The sequence below is a fragment of the Nothoprocta perdicaria genome, unplaced genomic scaffold (assembly GCF_003342845.1).
Source record: "Nothoprocta perdicaria isolate Ctin4 unplaced genomic scaffold, notPer1 scaffold_104, whole genome shotgun sequence".
In the NCBI taxonomy this organism is placed as follows: Eukaryota; Metazoa; Chordata; class Aves; order Tinamiformes; family Tinamidae; genus Nothoprocta; species Nothoprocta perdicaria.
Window position 1 is genome coordinate 1,611,509 of NW_020454139.1, and position 26,188 is coordinate 1,637,696.

General features: G+C 36.7%; 1 protein-coding gene across 1 annotated transcript in view; it reads left to right on the top strand.

The window, feature by feature from the left end:
* The window catches only part of ADAMTSL1 (ADAMTS like 1), a 388,396-nt gene that overhangs the window by 89,469 nt on the left and 272,739 nt on the right, over window positions 1-26,188 (top strand). Inside the window, exon 2 of the mRNA XM_026044037.1 lies at window positions 961-1,080. Within this exon, the coding sequence (XP_025899822.1) occupies window positions 961-1,080 (120 nt within the window). The remainder of the gene's footprint in view (window positions 1-960; window positions 1,081-26,188) is intronic.

Sequence of the window (26,188 nt, forward strand, 5' to 3'; positions counted from 1 at the left end):
TAATATTATGGTTTCTAAGTGTGAAAGTATAAAATATTCTCCTTTAGGCTCTATCCTGTTTTGATAAAAAAGACCATACACTAGAAGAGTCATCCTCAAAATATACTGCAAACTGTTGAAAAGTGAAAAACCTGCTAGATTTCCAGATGATAATTTAGTTCTTGCTTTGTTAATAACCTAGTGATGGAAGCCTTTACAGTGGGTTTAATGAACAGTTAGAACTTCTATTGTTAAGGAAGGGGAAAAATGTAATTTCACTGTTTTCCATCACTAAAAATTTAATTTACACCTGAAAAAAAAGCCATTCTGACATCTTTGTTTGGATTACCGAAAAAAGAATGGAGTGAAATGGGGACAGTAAATGGGGGGATGATGTGGATTTATTAACATCAATACCACTAACAAGGCTGGAACCATGGGCATTTTCACAGGGTACTGCTTAGATGCTTACTGAAATAGCCACTGTCTTAAGCAGCCTTTATGCCTTGCTGATTTCTTTAAATGTGATTATTAGCTYATATGCATATTGAAGTTTTCTTGTCAAATTACTTACGTCTTTTCAGGCTCCTAGAAATATTATATGATAAATTCATCAGGTAGTGCAATCTCTCTGCTGCTCAACAAATTTGATCTATCCCCAAAAGTAAAAAATACACTCTGAATATTAATTCATTTCACCATTTAAAAGTTATTRTTTTATAGATCATAGTTAAAAGGAACAAAGTGTTTATTTTTAGGCTGAATCTCCTGTAAACCACACACTTGTTACTTGTCATTCCTTTCTTTAAGTATATGTCTTTGTTTCCATTAATGGCATTGCTGACAGGTTAGAATTAGTTTAGTAACCTAGGAGAAAATATAATTAACAGACATTCTGATCTTCCAGATTGATTTATTCGGAAATTATTTCAATTGCAGAATTCAAATAGTGCTTTCCCTGATCTAATGTTTTCCTTGTAGGTTTGTGGAAACCAAAACCAAGGAGCTGTATTTTTACGTGAATTTACACTGATTCGGAGAGAAAGTCTTCATGATGATTTCCTATCTGATTTACTGAATAACCACAAAACAGAAGATCCGGTAGGAGTTCCTATTATTTTAAAATATGCTTAGAATAGAATATTAGAAATGTCTAGAGTAATATAGATTTTCTGAGAACTTTGTACTGGGTCCACCTTTCTTCCTTGTCAACTTATGAGAAGGTAGAAACACATTTCCTGTGTTTGCCAGATAAGAGGTTTGTTTGTAAGTCTGAGAATTTTATAACATCTAATTCTGTCATTTTCTTCAAAAAGAGAATATAAAAATAAAGTAGTTGTGTGTCACTTATACTTAGTCCTATTTTAAAATGAAAACAAGCAAGCCTGCTGACTTGAAACTGGAGTAAATTCATAGGCCTGATATTTTCAAGGGCTGATATTTTATGGTGTCCAACACACTGTGGTTTAGCAGAAGTGCAGGTGTATCAAAATGGTATATTTCCATGAAACACTGATGTAGATGTTAAAGTCCAAAATACTTTGGACTTTGGCTCTGTAGATTCAGAAAGAAAATAAAAATGAATCTAGAGTCATCATTAGCCAATAGAGTCATGCTTACTGCCTTTTAAAAGAACTTTTTCTCACAGCCTCAGAGGGCAATGCCTGAAGTTACTTTTCTTAGTGCATGAGTGAATATTGGCTAGTTCACTTACTGGTGAGAGCATACAGTGCTTGGACTTTGGAGAGATAGGATCAACATCTTTTGATAAGCCCTGTTGCTCAGGTCAAAGAATCTACTTAACAAAAGGAGTGAAGTCATTAAACAATTCACTGTGTTTGTGCTAATCCATCTGTTCAGACCAGTTATCCATGGTGCTTTACAAACTCTAAAAGAGCTTTCAGTTTGGGTAAAACCAACACTTTGTTCTACCATGATGGGTAATTTTATGGCAATTCTGAATGGTATCAAGCGACTGCTTTACTGCCTAGAAAATAAGGCTTCATTGTACAGATAGTGCTGTTCTTCCGCTCCATTCCATGGTTAATGAGCTATGGCTCAAATAGTTATTTATTAAAACCATTGATTCCCCATGGTCCAGAGGAGCAAGCAGTATTTTATTAGTTTTGTTAGTACCAGTAATTTGCTTTGTTTTCTTCTGCTGGTCTTGTGTGTCTTTATCTATGGTACCRTACACTGCAGGTGAAAGGCATTCTGCAAATTACTCAGAGATTTTATTTCAGGATGATGCTCTCTATTTATTGATTTATTTTCTTATTTAGAACATAGGTATGTGCAGCAGATAGGTATGTACAAAACACAGCTATGTTAACCAGAATATTGTGTAGAAAAGGAGGCTTTTCAATCTGCCAGATATGACAGATATGACAAGTAGATTGAAGCAGCTCTTCTGAATTTTGTCTAAAATATTTTAAGTGTACATGTTATATCATAACTTGTTTATTGCATGTCATATAGACTTTATTTCAATGACTGTCTTCAATTTTAACGAAGGCTTTTCTATGACACTTATTTTAAACATATGATTTTTAAGAATTAGTGAATTTATTCTCATAAATTTTGGTAGTAGGTACAGGATTTTATTCCTAATTAATGAATGTACAATCAAACACTCGTACATAGTAATACGTGAAGCATCYGTGTACCTTGAATGCTTAGTTTGTAATCTTTTTTTTCAGTTCACTTCATGTTATATAGCAAGAAGTTCAGAGAGAAAATATTGACCTCAGATGCAATTACAAGTACTCAGCATCACTATCTGTCAAGCTGACTATACCAAGGAAGGCTTTTGCAATAATGAGCAATACATGATTACTAATAAATCAGAAAAAAATACTTGCAGTAGGTTGGCTGGAGGGATACAAAACCAGTGTGGTGGAGGAAGTTACACAGGCTGTATCTTTCCAGAAGAAAATGCACAAACCACATTCTCAATATCAATCGTTCCTTACTTCATGGACTGAAATTTCCTACCACAGTCACAGTCTAGCTAGCAAGAAAATCTACTGTAAAGATAGTTCTGTCAGAAACAAGACACAGTTGTCACTTTTATTGTCCTTCTCTTTAAAATCTCTCATGTTGGTTCTTTTTAGGAATCCTATGACTAACAAAGGGTAATGTTAAATTTGCAAAATCTGTATGCACATAGGGCCTTAGTAAAAGCTGTACAAATAGCATCTCAGTAAATAGCTATGAAAAGCTCTAGGTTTTATATTTCCACCTGTTGATAATAGCAGTTGCTTGACACTTTTTGGAAAAATTCTAATTGGTGACCCTAATATAGAAATTACTGTTTGAAGAACATGCCTTAAGCCAGTCAGCAATGCATTTTATAAAAAGATCATCTATGACTGCTTGCATGGATAGGTGAGGTCATGTGAGGTTAATTCATTTCTGATATTAAAAAAAGAATAACTGCAGCAGAGAAGTATCTGGGAGAAGATAGGCATTTCAAGAGCTGCCAAATGAGTCCATAACTGGTATAAATGGACAGATATAACAAATGTGCTCATTTTTCTGGGCTTGTACCTTGTGCTGTATGTACGTGTGTTACCAGGMGTAACAGGCACTAGCGGTGAATTGTCATGTGTAGCACAGGGAATGTGCTGCTAAAAGCAGATAGTTACACGAAGTTTACCTTGGTGCTGTAATCGTATTTTGCAGTTCCTAGACGAGGTGGAAGAAGTAAAATGCAATTTTATGCTTTTTTTTAACTGTCCTGTAGAGAAAACATGCTTAGTAAATAAATACATGCTGTTACCACCTGCCATGTAATATTAAGTAGCTCCTCTGAGTACCTTAGCTTCCAATAGTCAACATGCAATTAAGGATACAAAAGATACTTCCATTTTACCTATGCCATAGGGGAAGTCCTGTTTATACTATCTGTGGCCATTATAWTGGTTAATAGGGATGCTTTTGTTTTTCATCTTTCTTTTCTTTTCCACATTATATGGGAAGAGGCATTTATTGAAAACATATTGAAAATATGACAGTTATGAGAAAATAATTTAAAAAACAGCAAAAAGAGCATGTGCATTTGGAATGTTTAATGGTAAAYAAAAGAAGTTAAGAAAAATCTTAGTTTAAAAAACTTCCTAAAGGTTATTTTACAATTCTCTGATATTCTCTACTTACACTGTGGTATATTCCTAAATGTTGATAATAATATGTGTGATTGATTCCTGAGTCATGAGGCATCCCTACAAGATCTAACTACTGTACTGAGAAATTATTTTAAAAGATAGGTAAAAATCTATAATGAAGTACAATTCTTAGAGTGAGAATGAAAGAAGACTCTGTATTTAGTTACCAAAATGTAAGTTATGAAAATGTTTTATGTACATGTTTATGAACTACCTGATTGAACTACCTAATAATTTCTGATATTTACAGTACATTGATTATGGATGGAATATTTATGGAATATTTAAATACTCTAAACATATAATTGAGTTAAATTTTAAATACTTTCTTTTTTGAGCTATACTTTTTGTTTGTTTGTTTTTTGTTACTGTGAATTAATTAACATGTAAAGGTAGGGAAAACTTAGAATGTACCTGTTAAGCAAGGAATTTCCACCTTCGAGACCCTATGCAGTGTTTGTGTTATGTTCTAAAACTATGCTCTAGAATCCACCTTGAAACTCCCTGGAGATACAGAAATCTTCATCGTACTGCAGTAATTAGCGGGCCTTCACCTATGCAATTGCTGACATGAGAGGTGAATAAAATGCTTTGGTGATGGGAAGCACACATGTMCCACTCTCCTTACTTGCTCTTTGTTCTTTGTTAAGAACCCTTGCCATGGTGCAAGCTAACATTATGCAATGCATGCTGCTGTCAGCCACTTTTATTCATGAGTCTGTTCTACCAAAGACATGAATTGGCCTCAGCATTTTGAGATGAAAGSAAAGCCAACTGATCTCTTACTTGCAGTCTGATGTCAGGAATTTTTTTTACGTCTCTGAAAAATATACTCCTAAGTTAGACCAGGGCTGTGTTTGGGGCTGCAGAAAATGTAGTGGCACAGAATTCTGGAGCACAAGGGCCCTCTGCTTGCCATGGCAGACCATGGTTTGTGGAGCTCATTTTCATGTCGTAATCAACTGGTTTCATTAACCAATGGGTCCCTCAAGAACCACAGAGTACACGTTTGTCCAAGTTTAGGTTATGTTGCTGTATGATATCCTCCTAACATCTCTACAGGTGACAGCAGCTTTTCTTTGTTTCTGTGAAATGTAAACATGACTGAGGATAGTGGGATTCTCTTCTTTCAACTGACTGGGTTCTTGTGTTCAGTCAATGAAGAAAATCTGGCTTGGCTGCTGCTTGATAAATTGTATTCTGATAATATTGGACAGTATCATCTTTTACATTGCTATTCTCATGACTGGTCATTCCGAGCTTCTTTAATATTACAATTTTAAGCTGCTGCATAATGGTCAAACCCATATTCATGACTGCTCCTTATTCTCATGCTCTTTAGAGTATGGGCTGTTTGCAGCTAAAAGTATTTCCCTTGGCAAATATTTTGAAATGTTTTGCAGTCCATGATTAGTTTATAAGAAGGATGTTACTTGTTTTCTCCAAATTAAATTGCTTTAGTTTGATAACAGCTTATCTTAAGGTTTATCGGCTTTAAGAAAGGAAAGTATAATATATACTGATCTGTGGATCATCAATAACTAGAATAAGATGGAATACCAGCATTTCCTATGTGACCCAAATATAAACCTCTAAAAGTACTCAGATTTCAAAGGATCTTAATGCTTCCTTGTCCATTTTTCTGATTGCTCCTTAGCGATTATTTTTGTCTCTTTAAAAATAGAAGTATGACCACTGAATGCTTTGGACCAATAATTGTTACTTTGTTTTTTTCTTTTTCTATTATAAAGCCAATCAAGACACCAGCGCTCAAAAAAAAAAAAAAAAAAAAAAAAAATCCAGTACTTGGAATCCAGGTCTCGCAGCTTGCCAAAATTGTCTCATGACTGTATGTAGTACTTGAGTTAATGAAGGAGGAAAGGAGGCTATTTTTAGAAAGTCAGAATAATTAGTCTTGTCTACATTAGGGAAGTTAAAATTCTAAACACTGATGCCCTGAGCACAACAAATTTTTTTTTTTTTTTGTGTGTGTGATGATAGAGAATACTATTTTGTCAATCAAAACAACTTAAATCTGTTCATACTTACCTGTTCCTGATACTTTTTCCTGACAAATGAAAAGAGTTCSTAGTGCCCATGAGATTAATGTGCCATCTTGCTTATATGACCTCTTACTAAAGGTTCTTTGGAAGTGTAACTTGCAATTGTAGCATAAATAGTTCATGAAGGAAATTAGTATTTGGGTATATAGCCAATATACTCAAAATGGACAAATATATTCAAAATAGACACAAGTTTAAATTTTCAAAGCCAGGCACTGCTTTGTGACATTACTCTCTGTTTTGTAATATCTGTGTTAAAATGTGCAGTTCTTGTTCGTATCATTGACAAATTTTATTTAATCATTTATTATGAAAGATACTCATAAGGATGCAGTGGGTGAAGAGGAAGCATCAGACAGATGGAAGGGTAATATAAAATGATCTGTAGCAAGAAAGGTGACTGCAAGGACTAGGTGCTAGGAAAGGTGATGAGTTTCACCTTGAATTAGTTTGGAGAAAGCAAACTGTGAGTGGAAAAGAATTAAAATCTTTGGTGGTTAGTGATGAAATGAATATGTCATCTAATTCTTCTGAAGTAGAAAAATCTTTGTGTGTGTATTTGAATAAAAAAATCTTTTTGTCTACTGCTAGGGAAGTATTTCTGTTTTCTTCGTTTATGAATACTAAGGGGTCATGCTGGTAATTAAATCTGGTTACATTGCTTTAGCAGCTTGCAGTTTTGCCATTCCTTATGTTTTCACATTTCTGCRTTAGATTCTCATATAGTTCTTCTGAGGTTCCATTATCTTCTTTTTTTTTTTCCCTTTATGTATGTGTTTCTACATATGTATTGCCATAAATGGCTAATAGCTGCATGCATGTGTGTGTRTATGTATATATATATTTATCTATATATATTTGACTATATCTATGCCAAGTTTACAATATGAATTTCAGAACACTGAAGTAATGTAGACATTTTAGCAAATGCTCACTATGAGTTGTCTGAAAATGAGTAGAGGAACAAGTCATAGTTTATTCTTTCAGTTTTATTTTTCTGCCTATTGTGTTGAGACTTGCAAAATTTGGCCTGTGATGCCTTAGACTGAAGCCTTTTTCAGAGTGCTCTCTTGTCTCCCAAAGGTATACAGTTTTCTTACATAAAAAGAAGATGATCAAAAAGACCATAGGATCAAAACTGACCTTTTCAATAAGTACAGACTGTGTCTGTGGTCTTCCATTCCTGGTTAGTACCTCTGAACATCACTGTATGTGAAAGAATGAATATTTTTTTCAGTTCCTTGTTTACATAGATCTAGCTTGTATAATGASGATAAGGGCTTGAGAATCTGGTAGAGCTTTGACTATCTAAGGGCAAGGAAGCAATTCTGCAGGAATAGAGAAAGTTAGAAATGGTTAAACTTTTTCCTTTCTGGGTCACACTAAGCTATACCAGGGCATTATTCCTAGAAAAGTCATACTCCTATAAGATTTATTGGCAGAGTTCAGAGTTTAAATCTTGTTTTCTAACCTATTACTATGTCTGGGAGTCTGTATATTTCCTGCATGTCAAATGTGCCAGTGTATCCTGGACTAGTTTGTAGCGCTGCCTGTGGTCCAAGATGTGGATGAAGGGCTTTGGAAATGCTTGCTCCTGAACTTTCCAGAATGCCATAAAACTTGCAATAATATTGATTGGGGCAAAAAAGTTTACAAAGTGACTTTGCACATAAACACGTATAGACAGAACTCTGATTTTTCCATGGTGAGATAAAGCAAGCAAAAGGGACTTGTAATCCTGGCTAAAGCCAATACGTGATGAGAATCAAGTGACTGCTTGAAGAACATTTTTGTAGCATTTACACTGCTCCCAGCATCAAGACTTAGAATGGTAATTACTTAAAAAGCTATGAGTGGATGACCACAGAACCAGAATAAAATGTTCATACTCAACTGCAGTACTGCTAAGCATAAACAATGTGGTTTCAATAATCAGTTGCAACATACTGAATTGTTAAATCATGATGAATGTGTTTAATTTGTTGGCATTTTTAATTARCATTCCATAATTGTCTTATTAAATCCTTATTTGAAGTATACGTTCAAGTCAGCTTCAGTTTTATTTCTGTATGCTTTCCACAACTTTTCTCCCTTGTTTATAGCTGTCAGATTGGTAGAGCAGGCCCAAATCCAAATATGTTGGCTGTACTTCATTATGCCTTACACCAAGATGTTTGTCAGTCTGATCATACCAGATTTGCAGCAGACTTTTGGGAATGCAATCAGTGACATTCTTGGGAGAGTCTTAAGTTGTGGGTTTATCACCAAAATTCTGCTGCAAAATCTAGGACTTAATTCTAGCCTTGAAATGGTAATACCTTTTCTGCTGTATAGAGAATATTGCTAGAGTATGCTTTGGACCTCTATGTATTTGAACTTTATGTACTTACCATGTCTGTGGTTCTCACCAAAATGCGTACCAGTTTTTTATGGAGACAATATCACCTGAATAGTAAACCTATATCTTTTCTAAGTATTGTTTTTCTCTCTGTTATAGGTAAGTAGCAACTTCAGCAGCAATGATATTTGCTCTTACTTCTTCCTTAGATGGGATAGTATGGGACAGTAGAACAACATTATTTTCCTTCTTTTAATATGTATTTAATGTGTTATGTATTTATACTAAAGGTAGGAATAAATCTACTTTAAGAATGAAAGATAGATGAGGTCTGGAGAAGAAGGAGACCTCAGAGTATAGTCCCTCTAGAAATTATTTTTTCACTCTMGTATTAGCTGCTAAGAAAGTTTGTTTATATACAGGAGAGTTTTTCCTATGCTATGGTGAGTCAGAGAAATTATGTTAACTACTGTCTCTGTACTAAGTTTTCAGCTTCTGTATACCTGGCTCGTAGTGCAGCTTCTTCATTAAAACTGAGACCCAAATTTTTCTTAGGAAGTTATAGGGAACAAAGGACAGATTTAATGTGACTTAAGCAGTAAAAGCTTGACTTGCCACTGAAATTCCATACATATTTATTTATATTATGAGAATTTTTRTATTTTTACTCATGTGGAGAACTTCCCTTTTCAGATTCAGGAGAGGTACTCAAATTATATTAATTTTATCTCCACAGCCATTGTTATACAGTTGTGCCATCTTCATCAAAGCTAGTAAACTTTTCTTTCTCTTCATTTCATCATAGCTAAAGCTAGAAATACAATAGTAGAAGCAGGAATTCTTTTTCAGCTTCTTACRTTAATGTTCATGAAGTAGTCTAGGTTCTTCATGAAGAAGTTAAACAGCAAGTAGATTTTTCTGATAATATATTAAAAATGCACCTAAGACACTGCAAAAACATTACATGTTCATTATTAGTTTAGGAACTGTCCTGGCTGTGGTGCAATGAAGCTGGATGCACAGAGTTTGGAATATGCTTGTATGATTTTTCTTTTCTTGTTCTTCGAAGTTTAAAATATGAGCCACTTATTTCAGAAGCAGTTAAGCAGTTCTATGAGCTTTCTATTCGAACGTTCTCCTCCTCCACCCTGCTCCACCTGCCAAAAAAAATACATCACTGTGTTCTAGCTCTTTATCTAAGATAGTGGATTTACTGCTATTTCAGATTTATCTATCTGAGATACCACTGAGGAATCGTACTGTTAGTAACAGTGAATGGATTTACTGTGATTAATTCAAAAACTGCTTGAATGTCATGGTTTCAGAATCCATCAGTATGAATTCACAGGCTGCTTTGTTGAAACTGAATAAAACAGAACAATGAAGACAGAAAAACTCTGTCCTCCTTCTCCTTCTCCAAATAATGTCTGGCATTGCTCCAGTATTTGCTTTGTGCCACTGTCTCTGAACAGGTAGTCCCCTGTACTTAGAGTGTAGCATAGGCTTCCATAAATTTCAAAAAACAGAACTGCATTTTAATTTAAATTGCCACTCTAGCAACAACTATGTATTTACTGCTTAGAAACATATGTTTACTGGCATATATTTTGCAGGCATTTGCATCTTTTTATCCAAAAAGTATATCCAAAAAACTGTTTAATTTTAATAATTTTGCTAGGATTATTTTGCATGATTTCCCATGGACATTTACTGCGAGTTTCCAATTTTATGTTGAAATATAGGTTTGGTTATATAAAAGACCAATCAAGCATATATGTCAATAAAATGAATTTTTTTTTTTTTTGGATATTCTTTTTGGATAAAAAGAACAGTTTTTGTTCTATACTTTTTTCTATCAGTCTTGACAGACAAAATGGAAGAAAAATCATTTTAGCAAGCCCCAGTGCCTTTGAACAATTTAGAGTAGAGGGAAAATTAAGCAAACTGAGTTCGTGGCCTGTCACTGTGGTTAGGAAAGAATAAATCAAAACATTAGTGTTTCATGAGTGTAAAATTAAATTTATAGTGGTTCATAGTTGCTATAGTTTCTTTTCCCTTGCTCTTATGATGATATGAATTCTGATATATTAGTCATTGACTTCATATTCAGGTCCGTTTGGCAGCATCTTCTGAATATTCACTTTCTATATGGTAGYCTCAGTGATGATGCCTGAGTATTAGGAAATTTTATAGTCGGGGAAGTAAGAGAAAAAGATAGGGGATAGTGAAGGTGTTGGAAACAAGTTACATTGTAATAACAAATACCAAAATATTAAGGCTATAAAGATGGAATGGAAAAGAATGAGAAGTCTGTTTCTAGAAAAAAAAAAGTCTAAGATTTTTGGCATGTGAGGATATTGACATCAAGGCAAATTCTGTGCATGAGCATAGTGAATGAATATGTCAGAGAAGGTACAGAGTGATGGGACCACCTAAGGCTAGTGCTGAGCCAATAATGCTAAGCCATGGCACAATTATACAAGATGAAAAATGCCTGATTACTTTTTGCAGTTAACAAGGATCACAGACTCCTGTAGGTTGTCAGTGAGCCATGGCTCCAGGGACAAACCCTTGTGGGATGCTGTTTGTTAAAGTCTTCAGCCATAGTATCATCTCTGATCCTGACCATCCAGGCCTCTCTGCTTATCCGGTTGTCCAAGCTATGCTGACCTAAACTGGGTAGCAGAATATTTATCATGGGAAACAGTTTTAAAAGACCTATTAAAGTCAACATAAATGACACTCACTGTTCTCTGTTCTCATCCCAAATCCTTTTTTTTTTTTTTTGTCCTTCATAAAAGGTAATCAGGTATGCAAGTCATGACTAAGCCTTGGTCAAGTGTTGCACAGAAATGTGCTCTAAGAAGACTCACTTACAGATTTTCCCAGGAAAAGAAATCTGTCAAATAATCATGTTCCTAACATAATTCCTGTGTAAAGTATTAATTACAGTGATCTTCAGAATCTATTTTCAGAATTCATATTCAGAATCTTCCATGGGTCCTGGTTGGATGCACCCCAGAATGCTGTGTGAGCTGGCAGATGTCATAGCTAAGCCGCGCGCCATCATCTTTGAAAGGTCTTGGAGAACAGAGGGGGTGCTGGAGGACTGGAAGAAAGCCAGTGTCAGCCCGCTCTTCAAAAACGGCAAGGAGAAGGACCCAGGCAACTACAGGCCGGTGAGCCTCATTTCCATCCCTGGAAAAGCGATGGAAGAGCTCATCCTCGCTACCCTCTCCAGACACGTGGAGGAGAAGAAGGTGCTCAGGAGTAGCCAGCATGGATTCACAAAGGGGAAATCCTGCTTGACTTATGATTTCCAGCCTTCTATGATGGAGTGACTGGCTGGATAGATGAGGGCAGAGCGGTGGGTACTGTCTATCTGGACTTGAGCAGCTTTTGACACCGTTCCTCACAACATCCTCCTGGGCAAGGTTCTGAAGTATGGGATAGATGAGTGGACACAGAGGTGGATTAGGAATTGGCTCGATGTCAGGGTGCAGAGAGTGGTAGTCAGTGGCGCTGAGTCCAGTTGGAGGCTTGTACTTAGCAGTGTTCCCCAGGGGTCAGTCCTTGGTCCTGTTCAATTTATTCATCAGCGACTTTGAGGAAGGGATGGAGTGCCCCCTCAGCAAGTTTGCTGATGATACCAAACTGGGAGGAATTCACAGATTCACAGATTCACAGAATATTTAAGGTTGGAAGGGACCTCTATAGATCATCTAGTCCAACCTTCCTGCTCAAGCAGGCACACCTACAGCATGTGGCACAGGGTGGCATCCAGGCGGGTTTTGAAGACCTCCAGAGTAGGAGACTCCACAACCTCCCTGGGCAGCCTGTTCCACTGCTCTGTCACCCTAAGAGTAAAGAAGTTGCTCCTCACCTGGAGACGGAACTTCTTATGCTTCAGCTTGTGGCCATTACCCCTCGTCCTATCGCTGGCCACCAGTGAGAACAGCTTGTCCCCTTCCTCCCTGCATTCTCCCTTCCTGAACTTAAACATATTAATCATATCCCCTCTGAGCCGTCTCTTCTCCAGAGAAAACAGGCCTAGCTCACTCAGCCTCTCTTCATACGAGAGATGTTCCATTCCCTTAATCATCCTGGTTGCCCTTCTCTGGACCCTCTCCAGAAGCTCCACGTCCCTCTTATACTGAGGTGCCCAGAACTGAACACAGTACTCCAGGTGCGGCCTCACCAGAGCTGAGGAGAGGGGCAGAATCACCTCCCTTGACCTGCTGGCAACACTCCTCCTGATGCAGGCCAGGATCCCATTGGCCTTCTTGGCCACCAGGGCACACTGCTCACTCATGGTTAACTTAGTGTCAACCAAGACTCCCAGGTCCCTCTCCGTGGAGGTGCTTTCCAGCAGGTCGAGCCCTAATCTGTACTGATGTCTGGGGTTATTCCTGCCCAGGTGCAGGACCCTGCACTTGTCCTTGTTGAACCTCAGGAGGTTCCTCTCTGCCCAACTCTCCAGCCTGTCCAGGTCCCTCTGGATGGCAGCACAGCCCTCTGGAGTGTCGGCCACTCCACCCAGCTTGGTGTCATCTGCAAACTTGCTAAGGGTGCATTCCGTGCCCTCGTCCAGGTCATTGATGAACAAGTTGAACAGCACTGGGCCCAGCACTGACCCCTGGGGGACACCACTGGCCACAGGCCCCCAACTGGACTCGGCCCCATTTATCAGCACTCTCTGAGCTCTGCCACCCAGCCAGCCCTCAATCCACCGCACCATGCACTCGTCTAGTCCACTCTCCGAGAGCTTCCGTATGAGGATGTTATGGGAGACGGTGTCAAAAGCCTTGCTGAAGTCAAGGTAGACAACATCCACGGCTCTCCCCTCGTCCAACCAGCCTGTCATCCCATCATAGAAGGCTGTGAGGTTCGTCAGACATGACTTCCCCTTGGTGAATCCATGCTGACTGCTCCTCAGCAGCTTCTTCTCCTCCATATGCCTGGAGATTCTCTCTAGGATAATAGCTAGAATAGCTGATTGGACTCCAGAGAGCTGCACCGCCTTCCAGAGGGACCTGGACAAACTGGACAACTGGGCACTGAGAAACCTCATGAAGTTCAACAGGGGCAAGTGCAGGGTCCTGCACTTGGGGAGGAATAACCCCAGACACCAGAACAGGCTGGGGACTGACCTTCTGGAGAGCAACCCTGCCGAGAGAGACCTGGGCGTCATGGTGGATGACAAGATGACCATGAGGCAGCAGTGTGCCCTGGTGGCCAAGAAGGCCAATGGGATCCTGGGGTGCATTAAGAAGAGTGTCTCCAGCAGGTCGAGGGAGGGATCGTCCCCCTCTACACAGCCCTGGTGAGGCCACATCTGCAGACTGTGTCCAGTTCTGGGCTCCCCAGAACAAGAGGGATGTGGAGCTGCTGGAGAGAGTCCAGCGCAGGGCTACGAGGATGATCAGGGGCCTGGAACATCTGCCCTATGAGCAAAGGCTGAGGGAGCTGGGYCTGTTCAGCCTGGAGAAGAGAAAGCTGAGGGGGAATCAAATCAGTATATATAACTGCCTTAAGAGGGAAAGAGTGAGGAGGATGGAGTAGACCTCTTTTCAGTGGTGGTCAGCGATAGGACTAGAGGAAACGGCCACAAGCTGAAGCATCAGAAATTCCACAGGAGCTAAAGAAAGAATTTCTTGACAGTGAGGGTGACAAAGGCCTGGAACAGGCTGCCCAGAGAGGTTGTGGAGTCTCCTTCTTTGGAGATCTTTAAAACTTGCTTGGACGCAGCCGTGTGCCCTGTGCTCTGGGTGACCCTGTGTGTGCAGGGGTGTTGGACTGGATGATCTCTGGAGGTCACTTCCAAGATTAATCATTCTGTGATTCTATGATTAGAGTTGTTCTTTTTTCTCTGGAGCACAGATGCAGGTTAGCTCCTCTGTACTTCTTTCTGATAGCTCACTGCTGTAGAGTGTTCTCCTTTTCAAGGAACAGTGAATCAAAGCCAATCTTTTCACCCTCCATAACCTATTATGGAAAGGCCAACCTGGGCAATGGTGACTTTATGTGCAAAGCAGCCACTGCCTGCCATGAGAGCAGMCATTTTCAGTGGAATAGATATGCTTACATATCAAGTGCTATACATGTGTTAGCAATGAAAGATGGACTTTCAATTCCAAGAGACTCACAGTTCCACAAGAATCTAGAGGACGGAGAGAAACAGGGAATAATTTTGAAGACAAAATCAGACACTATCAGACACTAGACTTTCCTTCATCCTCCTCAGTACTGCAGCCACACAGTACTGCATTACACATCCACATAGATGTGGACATCTATAGATATCCATATAGATTTTTCACCTAATTTGCCTTGTGATTAGGACCAAAATAGTGAGAACAACGTTTTATATGTCATATAAAGATTACATAGAGATTCTATCTCTATACTGGAAATGCTTGGCTTAACAGAAAATAGAGAATAGAAGTCAGACAAGATTAAAATATGCAAACTTTTAAAGCTATTTTGAAAATAAAAGATTTTGCTGATCCTGTTCTGAGTAACTTATAGATAAAATGATGGACAGTATCCACCATTAAAGATTTAATGGAAACAAAAGAGTCTGAGGGTTGGAAAACTGAGATTGAAGCACATTGTAGAGGAATCTTAAATATAAATGAAAAAGATAACTTTTTCGAACTTTCCAAACTAAAAAGAAAATAGTGTGTCCCATTAACATTAGGCTTCTTTTCAAAAGATGATAGAAATACTTGTTTCAACTGTAATTGTATTTATTATTTTTTCCACTTTATATATAAGCTATGCCTTTGTGGATACATCTTCTCTGAAGAAGACTGATGCCTATATACTAACTAGGTTTACTGCCTGCTGGCTGCAGCTGCATATTCAGAAGGAGTCACAAGGGAAAATATCACAGCAGGAATCTTTTCCCTTTACTCCTTTCCTGAAGGATGCAATGTCATAGCTGACTGTGTGAAATGATATATGATGTGAATTGCCCTCTGTGCTGCAGAGGAGCTGAGTGCTTTAGAGACATATAACTGGATAATAATAGAGATTAATGAAGATAGATGCAGTAGAAAAGACTGCTGTTAAATAAAGTATTTTCAAAATGTGCTATCAAAGTGAGAAATGAATAGTCTTAAAGGTAAACAGAAAAATAAGTGGAAAAAAAATCTAAGAATTCTTAAAAGGAGCTATCTTAAGGTCTTAAGGTCTTTTTTTTAAAAAACACATGATCATGAAATTACAGATATGGGACAGATAGATGCTGCATTAGATCATCTTATCACTCCCACTTATACAGCAGGAAATTAAATTCTTGAGTGCTTTATTCAATATATTGTCAAAAAAATATTGCCCAGTCTAGTTTTAAATGGCATGGGGATATTCCTAGTAATGAATAGGGGAAATCTCCTCATATTTTTCTGGCTTTAACAGGCTATCTTGTGGGTAACAAGGCAAAAATGACAGAAGGTGGTAATTGCCCTGAAGGAATACCTGTGTAAGAAGCAGCGAACACTGTGTAAACRTACCCAAAGATTAAATTAGTGATAAGGGTGTATGAACATGTAAATGCATGCAATAAATTCCTTTTGTAATTAATTTAAAATCTAATAGAGAATGTTAGTATATTTTCAACCTTGAATTCAGAAGATAGCCCAGATAAAAGCCCAGATAAAAGAAACCTGGTAGAACTCAGTCTGGAGGAGAAGTACATGATTGTATCATCTTCACAATGTAGAAATAAGAATAACTCCGTGTCCTTTTATAAAAGAATTTCATACAGAGAACTTTACAGATCCACCTCTTTTGTGGACTAAAATAATGTCAGGATGAATGAAGAAAAAGGAAGCATGGATTCTCCCTCTGTATATAATTTATCACTTCATATGGAAGGAAAGGATAGCATTTTCATTTGCCCACTGTCCAAGGTGAACAGAGCAATCTTCCTCACACAAACTCTTAGTGGGTAGTGAAATCTCTGCTTTCATAGACTGGCAGAACAGTGATTTCAGTCAAATAGCTGGCAAGATTCTCTTTGGCACAAGCATCTTTATTTTTTTCCAGTTGTGAAACTGGAAACTGGAAAACTACTTCTGCAACCTTTGGATGGCATCAGGAAATAGCATCTCCCCCATAAGTGCCTTAATCACCATTCTTAACTTATAATTATTTCTCYGCAGAGGTTTTGCCTATTACTATCTTTCTCATAATTCATCTAAAAAGTCAATTTGATTTAACTCTAATATTCAAATTTAATYAATTATACCGTTTAACTTGAATCGCAAGGTTATCACAGATGGGCAAAATAYTCTCTTCAATGGAGATCTTCAATGTCCATTTTTGATCATCGCTCAAACAGCTCTCACACTGAATTTGGCTGTAGTTCCTAAAGTTCACTTTTTTTTCTCAAGATTGATGCATTTTYCATTTTTAATTTTATACAGCTATAAATATTTTGTAAGTTGTGTTGAGGATGGTCATATTCCACTGATGGCAGTACTTAAAATGTAGTTGTTTAAAGATATAAAGATTTATTGTAAGGCCTTGTTTGAAGCCCAGCTACAAGTCAAAAGAGGCAACGGTTAGTCTAACAGTTTGAACACCCGATCCTATGCTTACTATTTTATTGTTTTATATTCAAATTCTCCTAAAGAAAATTAGTTTCCCTGACAGCAGGTTACTGGACATAACTCTTCCTGTTATTCTGTATCCCTGTATTTGAGCTAAATTCTCCTCCTCATTCTTCAAATCCCACGTTTTTGGTGGGGTTATCCTGTAGAGACAAGGGCCAGGATTACTTTTTGCACAAATAGTGSATCCTTAGTGTGTGATATATGGCAGTAATTGAGCCACTGTCTTTGGTCCTGTGACCCTAAGGATGTACTAGTTCCTTTCGGTGAGGCATCGTTGCTTTTAGGCTTGGTCACATGGGAGTTCCTTTGTTTTCAAGGCCTACTTTGTTCATCAATGCCTACTTCAGCCCACAATCCACTTGTTGGAAAGGGTGATTGTGGCAGATAAAAAGTAAAAATCAGTTTCTCTTCATCTTCTAAATTAACAAAATCTGAACCTGAACCATAATAGCTACTTGTATCACTGAAAGGCAAACATCTTTTCTTTACATTTTTAAAGAGTGATATACGGGTGATGCAGATTTTTTGACTTATTTTGAAAGTTGATGTTTGAAACATCTAAATGTGCAAATAACAATCTTTCTGAACGACTTCTTTTTCCTCTTCTTTTTTTTTTTTTCTTTTTTTTTTTAATTAATGTTAACTGGGGCTTCTAAACATGGCAGAACATGTGTACTTTTTGAGATTACAAATCTATTTCTCAGCAAGTGTGTCTTTCCTCAAAGTCTCATTGAAAGGAATTTCTCTAAGGCAAACGACAATCTATTACTAACTATTATAGCACAGGTTTGGAAATGAAAGCTTCTGTATCTTCTTCAGTTACATAATTAAGATGTACTCCTTAGACAAGACTCAGCAATTTAGAGTTGCTACTCCTAATTGTCTCTAAGCTTGTCTAATTCTGTAATGAGTTTTAATGTGTCATATCAGTTGTATCATACCTCAACCCCATCTCTTTTAAACAAACAAACAGCCTCCTTTAAATTTCTGTAAATATGTGTGTTTGCCTCAGGTGCTTATGATGTCTCCAGAACCCACCCAGTTGTTAAGAAAGCAATACTATGAAAGGTCTGTGTTGACTTTTTCTGCTTGTCAGAAACTAAATATAATCAGGAAGAAAAATCAAACACCTTTATTATAAAGGTTTAAAAATAATTAAAAAATAATAAGTAGAATGACTTGTTAAAGGAAATAGATGCATTGTGATTTCTGTGAAATTATGCTTTGATTACCAACTTTAATAATCTTATTTTAATTATTGCTTTCAGGATTGAAAAATAAAGCACAAAGCAGCTTTTTGTATCTCGGGTATGAGAAAGTTCAGAATGCGCTGATGCATTCAAATGCTGATACTTCTTTGTGCTAAACCCTCAGTTACTAATTTCATGCTAGACAAGCTAGGGAATAGAAATTGATCCCAGTATCTGAAATATTTTCCCTTTGTTGCTGAATTGAATGCCTGGGCAGAGGCCAGCTCTGATAGACACTACATTAAGGATAACTCACAATTTCAAGGAAAAAAAGTCAAGGCTGACTGTTTGACAAAGCTTTATACTTCTTTGAAGACTCTGTATAAAGTTATGTGGTGCAAAAAAGGACTTTTTCTTTTTTTATTTTCCTAAAATGAAATAAGCTAAACTGAAAGTAGCTTGCCTATATTCATATATTCAAGTATTTATGGTATAGGATAAATATCCATTTTAAACAAATATTAAAATTTAAATTCATCTCTCTGCTTATAAAAGCTATCTTCTGAAGATCAAAAAATTCTGAAGCAAACAACAGCTTTTAATGTTGTTTATTTGGTTAAAAAGCTCATTCGCCTGTTAATCATGGGAGATAATTTTGTGGCCAGGTTTTTGAGGTTAAGGAGTTATGTATAAGCAAAGATATATTCCATACATCTTTTTTGTAACTAGTGCCGCCATTGCTTTTGCTTGAAAAAAAAATCTTTGAAGGGAATAAAATTTTCTTCTATATATGAATTTTCTCTCATTAATTTCAAATCATATGATAATTCCAGGCTTTTAAGATAGTTTTACTGTATTTCCTGATATAATTCTGGCTGTGCAGTGAGCTGCCTTACACTTCCTGTAAAGTGCTGTATAACATCCTCAGGAACAGATAACTTTAGTTATTTTACGTTGCCATATGTTATATAGAAATGTCTTTTCCTCTCCCTTTCAAGCCAATTACATGTAACTATTATTATGTTTTCTCCTAAAGGATTGACAGCTTGGCTTATTCAGTAGTGGCAATAGCAGCATGGTTGATAGCAAGACAAGTTCATAGCACTAAGTCRTTTAAATCCATTTCAGAATTCAAAAAATACATCTATCTCAGTAAACAGTATGGGACAGATTTTTGATGTTTAGAAACAAAAGTTTCTATGTGCTTTCTTATTCTGTTATAGGGTGTACGTCCTCTGAAAGTTCACTGTCACATTGAGTAGTATGTTAATGTTGAAGAGAGAATACAGTCCTCACTGTTCAAGTGCATATAGGATCTTTTGCTCTGTCTGTGMCTATAGAATGCTTTCTAGTGATCCTCACTTTTTTGTGAGGATTGGCTTTAAGTGTCCTGAAATAACTCTCATACATTTCTACGTAGTCTCCATAATTTGCCAAATACATCTTTATAAATCTAGAATAACTGCTAATGCTTAACCACAACTTTCTAGTATTTATACCTTCTGCAGACTTCTGGCTTGCCATCTTTTTTTGCCAGCCACAATAAATTGTTTGATATTTATATGAAGCTGAAGATAATCTCTGCAGTTTTTGGAGAGAAAGAGTACAAAAACTGTTACTGGGACAAACAGTGTAAAAATAGAGACAGTAGCTTTCTCAGATATTTCTAGCCATGATTTGAGGGAATAACCAACAAAAAGTTCAGCTTTCAATAGAGTAGAATTGCCATCTGAAGCTGAATGGCTGACACCTGAAGATATAGAAAGCGGCAGGTTATTAAAGTTTTTTACAATGACTAGGGAACAGGAAGTTTAGTTTCACCCACCACCCTCTTAAAGGTCACCAATAGCAGGAAGGAAGTAATCAGGCATGCAGGGAGTGTTAGAAAACATGCAGGCTTGTAGGGAAGACTTGCCAGTTTAATTCTAAAACTGCTGAGATGCATTAGAAATTAGTTGAAGTTTTTGATTACATACATACTTATAAATATATACCATAACTCTAAACACTTCAGGCAGATCCTGAAATTGCACTATACTAGCAACAGCATCCATGCTTAGAAAACAAGGACATACTACAGGGATTTGATGAAAAGAGCAAATCAGACGGAAGAATCGGAAGGGAGAATTCAGAGAGCTGCAAAATACCACAATGTCACAAAGTTTCTATATTTAACTTGTGACCCTTCTTCTTCTAAAACCGAAGGAAGTACTCTCTCTCAAAATATCCCAAAGAGAATCAATCAAATAGGCTGGACCAAGACTGGTCAAAGAGAATGCCTGAAGATATAACAAGATAGAAGGAAAGTGGTGGTATTCTTTACTAGCAGGAATAAACACTGATTTTTGCCCTTTGCAATACTTACTAGTACTGCGTTATTAAGCACTGTTACATTAACTGCATTTTTTATCTTCTGTTCTAATAAAACAAGAACAAAACATATTGTGTATTTCTTGTTCAAAATATTGGTATTTGCTTAATTTGATATCAAACTATGTATGAAATGAATTGTATTATTACTAGACCAGACTAATTATAATTTTACATTTCTCAACTTTGTTTCCTATGCATGTGTAATCATTACACTCCAGAACAAATCTCTTTTCCTTCAACCCACTTTACAATTTCTTTTTTTAACTGAAATGATTTTGAACAACATGCTGTAAACAAAATGAAATGGTCTTCCTTTTCAAATCATATCTGAATTTTATGTACTGGAAAAGGAGTTTTTTAATGTTTTTTCTGCTGTATCCTTGTTCTACTTTGTGATTTTATTTTCCCTTAGACTTCAACAAAGCCCAACCGAAATCTTCGAATGAACCAAAGGAAGTTGACTTAGCAGGGTAATTAACTAGAGGGTTTCCACTGAAGAGGCAGTATTTTGATAGTTAACCAAAGCTAATGAAAGATATAAGGCGTTTGTAAGTACAACAACCAACACTTYACAAGTTAGTGAGAAGGGCTTTGACCAGAATGGAAAGACTGCAAATGCAGTTGGTGAGTGATATTGTTCTTGGCTTTGGTAACCTTCTCTAGGGCTAAAATCTCTGCATGTATCTTGCTCTGAAAATCATACCACATTTAACCCCATCATTTAGGAGTACTGGGGATTTTTTTTAATGAGTCATCTTAATGTCTTGATTAGAACATACCTTGACTTTTTTAGGTTCCAGGTTATTTGGTATTTCAGTTTATTTTTCTATGTACTTTACCTGCTGGGTAGAAATATCAACTTTGAAAAGATTTGTGGTATACAATATGTAAAAGTGCTTACAAGTTGCAGGATGTGAAACAACTTAAATTTTTTTTTTTTGGTTAAAATTACTTATTCATGTTTGTTCTACAAAATATTATACTTTGATCTGGAACTTGAAAACACATTGAGACATAACTGAAATCAGTATACTCTTCTGAACTAAAAACTCTCTCTCTTTCCAGTTTTCATTTTCATTTTGATTCCATTGTGTGTAGATGTTTTGCAACGTATTGAAAAAGCAGAAAGGTTCTGGACTAGGATAATGAGAAGAATACAGATTCATTTTCTTTTGAAGTCTGGTATACAATAGGATCATATAATATTATTCCTCTTTCAATGGTTTGTTTTTGCATCTTGGTCAAGCTTTTTCTTATAAAATAAGTATCATGCTATTTGGTGGTATTTTTGGTTTTGTCCCCAGAAAACTCAGCAGCTTTACTTACTGGATGAGTTTTAAAATACCCTTTTCTCTCTTGAAATATACAGTGTAGTAATGTAGTTTTGTATGTGAGAGAAGAAATTTCCTTTGGTAAGAGAGAAGAAACACAAAGAGCAAAACACTTTTTTTTTCTCTAATTTCATAAAACTTAAAGTTACAGAAGTACCAAGGAGCGCCCTTGCTATATGCTTAATTTTTCTACTGTGATATGTAATTACTACAAGGTGTTGTGTTGCCAAAGATTTTGTTCTCATTATGTTACTGAATTGATTTCTAACATGGAGTTTCTAAAAATTCAGACAGATATCTAATATCCTGATCTTCTTCAGTCTCTGCCTTCCAAAATTATTTCTGGTGCATCTTCTTTTTTCATTTCACTCCGTACTCTTCTCTCTTCTACTATTGTAATGAAAAAATACAGATAATTGTGGCTGCTTCTGTCTCAATTTTTGTTAAGAAATGGTCTATATGGACTCTCTTTTCTTCAGACTGATATCCTCTGCCTCTCTGCCACTAGCAAGCATTGGGAACGAGTGACAGTTCTTTCAGTTCTAGTGCCTAACGCTATTGAAGAACTCTCAGAACATAATGATCTTCATTTTGGAAAACTCTCCAAGTTTTTTTTAACTTTACTGTTTTGCTAGTTCTGAAGAAGGAAAGTTAGCTGGACAGTCAGTATGTGCTACAACTTACTAATGATGTTGCAACTATAACAGCTTCATTTCTACCATCATAATCTCAGATATAACTCAAACAAGAAAAAAATCTAAAAGAGGAAAAAATCCCCTAAAAGAAGGATATATCTCCTAGACAATTAGGCACATATGAAGGTAGCATTTGTATTCATTATTTACTTGAAATTCATAATTCAAGTAAATAAATAATTTCAGAATTCATGACTTAAGAGTGAGCAGGTGAAATTCATTTTACAATTATAAAACACAAGTCTTGAAATTTTTTTTTTACAGTTCTTTTATGAAGTATCATTTATAAGAATTAGAAAAATTATTGAGGGATTTTTCTTATCATGCTGTTTAATATACAGCAGTGATAATAAAATTTGAACTGTGAATGATATTAAACAATATTCTGAGGGAAGAAGAATGCTTTATTCAATGTGGAATAGTGTTCAGTAAAAATCAGGTACTAATATCCTATTCTGTTGCTAGTCAGAGTTACTAACATCCTTCTCAGGGTCATTTTCAAATAGTTGCCTCATTCTTTGGCATTGTGTTTGCTGAAATAATTTCAGTTTATCTTACCCTGAATAACTGAAATGTAAATTAATGCACACCACACTTAAGAATTAATTCTAAAAGCTAGTTGGTGATTTTCATGTACAGCTCTCACATGCCCTCTTTCAAGAGAATTGAGAACTCTGTTACTGGAAAAGGCTTGTTGCTGCATTGCTGGTTCTTTTTTTTTTTTTTTTTTTTGAGAGCTAGGACAACTGCTATTATTATCTAACAGAAGGAACTATGAAGCTATTCCTGAATAAATTATCTATTTCACGTACAAATTAGTTGGGCATCCAAAAGGGAAAATCTTATCTGAGACCCACAAGAACATCCAAATGTTCTGTAAAACAAAGCTGAATGTAAATCATGTGAGAAACACAAACAAAGTGCTAAGCTTTCATTTCTAAAAGGAAACGTTAAGGAAGAAAAATAAATCCAAGTTCAGCTGTTGCCACACAATTTCCTATCTACTTCATTAAACAATAATTCTGTAATTATATAAAAAATCATAAAATTAGAATGACTACAGAAAGTAGTCAATTAATTTCCATTAATGACTATTTTTGTAATTCATAACTTTGAAGCATAACAATTTTGATATTAGGGAATACTATCAATAAATTGAATACTATCAATCAATCTCAAGTATAAATAAACTGATTATGTGGATTAAAAAAAAAATCTCTGAGTTGCTGTACTTTTGAGCCCTCAGACTAACATTTAAACTTCAAACTGGATACTTTCAGGTTGTCCTGGTAACTGTCTTTGAAATCTGAATTTGGCCTCAGTTATTGTAAAAGCAAACTATCCTGACAAAACTAAACCTAAGCAAACTAAAGCTAGGCAGACTACCTTTAGAATTTGAATTTAGCTAATACTTCTGAAGCTATGAAATTAGAATATCTTCACCATATAGATATCCTAGGTCTGAAACCACTAACTGGATATAGACTTAAAAGGCATAAAATAATCAATCCTCATAATTAATTAAATATCATGTTACTTCCAACCTGAACCCTGAATTGTGAAACCATGTAACATGCACATGCTGGAGAGGCTTCACTTTTTTGACTKAGAAAAGGGATATAATGCCACTTTTCCACCAACTCATTTCTAAGCTAAGCTATAACTTACAGCTCTAGTTCAGATTTAAAAGCTCGTGCTGTATTACAGATGGAACCCATTAAGGTTGTCTCATTTTTAGCACATCTTTTATCTTCCTTTGCTGTGTTTCAGTTATTGTTTTCAGGCATTTTAGCTAGACTTCCATGTTTGAGCTCTTAGATGATTTGAGTGTGCATATGTTGTAAGGCGGTGTAAGGATTTCACCAATCCTCCTATCAAAATGTATGGAAATGATGCTGCCAGTGACCCATAGCAACATGCTTGGGCATAAGGTATCCTCCAATAGGTAGTAGTATTTATGATGTCATACAGCATAATTTTCCCCGTCTCATTCTTTATACAGAAATTATTTTGTATATTGCTGTCTTGACAGTTTTATTCAAATGCTCTTAGTGATGCTGAATGTGCACGAGAACATTGAAAAACACAAAGATACAAGCCAACACGTTGTCCACATAGACAAAGGTCATATTTTCTCAACTAGAATTTGAAATGATTTTAACTAATTTCACTCATTTGATCAGAGAAGTAACTTAGCCATAGTGGCTAGCCTGSACAGGTTCCAGTGAGGATAATTACATGAACTAGATAAATTCATTTTCAGCTATGTGAAGCATTTTGATTTGCTTCCTGCGCTAAGTTCTTTCACTAAATTGCCAAGTGATGTTAAGCATGGGAATGTTCATCATTGCAGGAAGTAGTTGTGTGGGGAAAATGAAACGATGCGTTATGAGAGTATCCCAGTTAATTAACAACTTTTTCTGAAGGGAATTCTACAATGCCTTTCTTAGATAGTTTCATTAATCAATTTAACCACAAATTTCGATGCCAAGTCTCATACTGATTACAGATCACCCATCAGGATTCCCAGCATGTTAGAAATAAACAGACTTTTTCCCTTTGCACTGTAATAACATGTTCTCACAACTCTTTTGAAATGTCTTGGATTAGAACTTTGAACTGTATTATGTGAATTGGGCTGACTGGATTCTATCATCATGACAGCCTGAAGAAGCCCATTCTCTGGTTGTTTCACTTTTGGACCAGATTTTTTCACATTGGGATTGTAATAACTGAGACTCCAAGTCCCATATTAGCACCCACATTGCAGGACACAATAATCAGCAAGATTCACAATATTCTAGATGGAGCTTCTTCTAATTCATTTTCCTGAACTGGCCCTACCTTATATAAAAATCATGTGGTCACAGGAACACAGAAATGCTACCTGACCTTTCCATATTTTATAGAATTATCTTAATGCAGAATCATAGAATGCCCAAGGTTGGAAGGGACCTCAGAGGTCATCTAGTCCAACCCCCCTGCTCACGCAGGGTCACCTAGAGCAGGTGGCACAGGGCTGCATCCAAGCGGGTTTTAAAGATCTCCAAAGAAGGAGACTCCACAACCTCTCTGGGCAACCTGTTCCAGTGCTTTGTTACCCCCACAGTGAAGAAATGCTTCCTTAAGTTCCTGTGGAACTTCCGATGCTTCAGTTTGAAGCCATTTCCTSTAGTCCTATCACTGTCCACCACTGAAAAGAGGCCCCCCCCTCCTCCTCACTGCTTCCCTTGAGGTATTTATAGACACTGATCAGGTSCCCCCTCAGCCTCCTCTTCTCCAGGCTGAACAGGCCCAGCTCTCTCAGCCTTTGCTCACAGGGCAGATGTTCCAGGCCCCTGATCATCCTGGTAGCCCTGCGCTGGACTCTCTCCAGCAGCTCCACATCCCTCTTGTCCTGGGGAGCCCAGAACTGGACGCGGTCTCCAGATGTGG